The sequence below is a fragment of the Sinocyclocheilus grahami genome, unplaced genomic scaffold (assembly GCF_001515645.1).
Source record: "Sinocyclocheilus grahami isolate Dianchi unplaced genomic scaffold, SAMN03320097.WGS_v1.1 scaffold2733.1, whole genome shotgun sequence".
Taxonomy (NCBI): domain Eukaryota; kingdom Metazoa; phylum Chordata; class Actinopteri; order Cypriniformes; family Cyprinidae; genus Sinocyclocheilus; species Sinocyclocheilus grahami.
Genome location: NW_015507911.1, coordinates 34,955 through 38,201, shown reverse-complemented (window position 1 = coordinate 38,201; position 3,247 = coordinate 34,955). Strand labels below are relative to the sequence as shown.

Genomic DNA, 3,247 nt, shown 5'->3' with positions numbered 1-3,247 from the left:
GTCTCAAATGTTGAGTTAATGATGCACTTATTGTATATAATATTATATGTTTTGTAGAACAGTTTCTGCATGACAAATCAAAGGTTTTATTATATTAGTGAAACCAGCAGCCATTTGAAAAAAAAGATTGAACTTCAGGAATTTTAATGACAGTCAAAAACACATTGCGCAAATGAAGTGCCAATACGGGTTTCCAAAACGTAAAACAACCAACTTGCAAAATAAACAGATTTACAGCTCCGTGCTTCCAAAAACAAAAACGTCGTCCACCCACTTGAAGAATTTAGAGTCCAAAGCATAATTGTGTAGATAAGCTGTGTACAACTCAAGGAAGTTATCCGACCCTCAGCGGAGGAGCCACTAACACAACTCCATCCCCTCGAACAAACAGCATGGGGATGTTCCGTTTCGTCGACTGCAAAACAAACGTGACACGCATTTGAACACAACACTTGATGGCTTAAAATAAAATATAACTTAAACAAATCTAATTAAGTGTCATTACTTTAGAAAAAAACTTTTGTAAACATTTTTATTTTTCAATATTAAAGATTAGGAGTGCCCCTATCCTACATCTAGCTTATTTTTTATTCTTATAGTTTTTTTTTTTTTTTTTAGCTGCTGCTGTTAGATTGATCTATATTTGTTGCTAGTAGGTTTATCACAAACCATCTCAACACAGATAAAGATGGGTAATTTTTACAACAAAATAATGCAAAATCCCTTAGGATTTATCACTGACATTGAACTGTACGACTAAGAAGAACACAAACACAAAGAAAAATGTGGAATGCAGCAGCAGTTACCTTATAAATCTCCTCATACGTCTCCTCATCGATTTCCACAGTCGTCACTGTCTCTTCAACATCTCCAAGGATCATGTTTAAGTGCTGGTCATAGGCCTAATGCAGAAAAATAAATTAATCTGTGTGTGTAAAATGTGTGAGTGCGTGTTTATGTAAGAAGATTGATTCTAAATAATAATGCTTAAGTATCTATATAATCTAAAATTAAAGATTGGTAGTTTGTCTACATCCTGCTGACTAAAACAATTGAAAAAAACTGTTTCTTGAAATAAAATAAACCTACACTGAAATTAGAGAGAGATTTAGTTTAACTTGATGTACCAAAATAAATAAAACTAAAACTGCAGTAATATTCATTAATAATAATTAATTATTCAATAATAAATCATATTATTTAATTAATGATAGATATTTTTAAAAGGGCAAAAATTTTAAAATAAAACAACAACAACTGAAAGGTATAGTAAACGTACCAAAAATTAAACCAGAAAATATAAAAAAATAAACAATATTATTAAAAACTACTGTTGTATATCAATGATGCTAAAATAATCGTTATGCAATGAAACTTCAAGCCATTATTATATACTATATAAACTATTGACAGGTTATTAGCATTAGCAAAGATAAAAAAACATTTAAAGGGGTCATATGATGCGATTTCAAGTTTTCCTTTCTCTTTGGAGTGTTACAAGCTGATTGTGCATAGATAAGATCCCTGAAGTTGCAAAGACTAAAGTCTCAAAACCAAAGAGATATTCTTTATCAAAGTTAAGACTCTGCCACGCCCCCCTAAAACAGCTCGTTCTAACACGCCCCCACATATCTACCTCACTATGTGGAAATATTTGCATAACGCCGCCCAAATGTTCACGCAAAGAAAGAAGGCGTGGTTTCAGTAACCGCAGTTAGTGTTGAAGCAGCATGTCAGGGAGACGCTGTGTGTTTCTAGGCGAAAGCAAAAGCACTTTATTTGGCCTTCCGGAAGTAGATGCATTTAGAAATCTTTAAGATTACTTACAACAGAACAGCAATGCATTTTATGGGCGACCGTTTCTTGATGGGCTCTGTCTTTACATTTATTTTGAAAGATGAAGCTCGTGATTATGGTAAGGGGCGTTACATTTCCGACGAGTACTTGCGGTGTTCGGCCAATCACATTGCACTGGGTCAGCTGGCCAATCAGAGCAGACTGCGCTTGTCGGAAGGAGGGACTTTGTAGAAAACGAAGCGTTTGAGAGAGGCGGGGCATAGAGGACCTACAATAATGTACAGTATTTGAAAAATAATGTGTTTTTTGAACATTAAAGCATGTCAACATATTCTGTTACACCAAATACACAAAATAATGATCTTTAAAAAAGCATCATATGACCCCTTTAAAATCGTTTCACAGTGTGTTGTTCTGGACTGTAGTTGTAAACTGGTAATAGAAGTAAGGAAAGCTGGCCATCAGTAAACACTCAGGCTGCTGGATGGAGGAGAGTTGGTGTTTCTCACGTGCAGTCTGCCGCGCAGCTCTCTGTCGTTCCTCATCTTCACATAGATCCTCTCATCCAGACTCAGCCGGATCAGATCCAGAGGCTCTTCTACTGTGTTGCTGGTTTGTTGCTGCAAATTACATTAACGTTACAGTCATATAAGTTAAACCGATGAAAATGTGAACAACCTTCTAAGACCTGCTGGTTATAAACTGCCTCGAAATACTCGTGTGTTCAACGAGACATACATGAAAACATCCGATAAGATTCAGCAGCTCCGCGATTATCAAACGATTAAAGATATAACGTTACACTTACGTAACGTTATATAAAACAAAATAGCATACCTGCTCAGCGTCATCCGCCATCTTTCAAAGTTACCCGGAATGCTGTTCGCTTGTCTCCATTCTTCTTCTTCTTCTTCTTCTAATAACGTTTTATGGCGGATGACAAACCAACTTCTGGTGCATTTACCGCCACCAACTGCCAGTTGGACTGGACTGGAGTGTGGAGCACTAATAAGCAACTAATATACACATATTTTAGATATAATTTTTTTTTAAAACAACAACAACAAAAAAACTAAATTATCCTGCTTAATCATATTTCTTTAATGTATTTAACAATAGCACCATATATTTTACCTTGTTCTGCATGCTCTTTCAAAAGGCTTGACAAATTAAATGATTCAACACCCATGTTTCTTACTTCCTTAATGAGTTTTAACCTTTCTTTTTAATATTTTTTACATTTTATTAAAACATGCTCAATTGTTTCTGCCTGATTACAAAAAATACATTGACCTGTTTCGTTTGTCTCCCTTCTTCTTCTTCGGTTTTATGGCGGGTAGCACCAATGTTAAGGTGCATTATCGCCATCTACTGTATTGGAGTGTGGACCAGAGTTTACCCTTTCATAGGGAGAGGACAAGAAAAAAAAGGGGGAAGGAAAAGACCAACA

The 3,247-nt window shown here is 35.4% G+C and overlaps 1 protein-coding gene across 1 annotated transcript; it reads right to left on the bottom strand.

The window, feature by feature from the left end:
- Window positions 1-127: 127 nt before the first annotated feature.
- Window positions 128-2,732, bottom strand: LOC107575572 (U6 snRNA-associated Sm-like protein LSm3). Its single transcript, XM_016261925.1, has 4 exons — window positions 2,635-2,732; window positions 2,307-2,417; window positions 807-902; window positions 128-415 (listed from the first exon to the last, which is right to left on the bottom strand). Exons 1-4 carry the CDS (start codon window positions 2,653-2,655, stop codon window positions 335-337), a joined length of 309 nt encoding a protein of 102 aa, XP_016117411.1. The 5' UTR covers window positions 2,656-2,732; the 3' UTR covers window positions 128-334.
- Window positions 2,733-3,247: the final 515 nt, after the last annotated feature.

What these genes read in the sequence shown, in the direction of transcription:
- LOC107575572 (XM_016261925.1), bottom strand. Translation starts at nt 2,655, where the DNA reads ATGGCGGATGACGCTGAGCAG. An exon ending in TGGCGGATGACGCTGAGCAG is followed by an intron (nt 2,418 to 2,634) that starts GTATGCTATTTT and finishes TGTAATTTGCAG; the next exon opens with CAACAAACCAGCAACACAGT. An exon ending in AGCTGCGCGGCAGACTGCAC is followed by an intron (nt 903 to 2,306) that starts GTGAGAAACACC and finishes TTTCTGCATTAG; the next exon opens with GCCTATGACCAGCACTTAAA.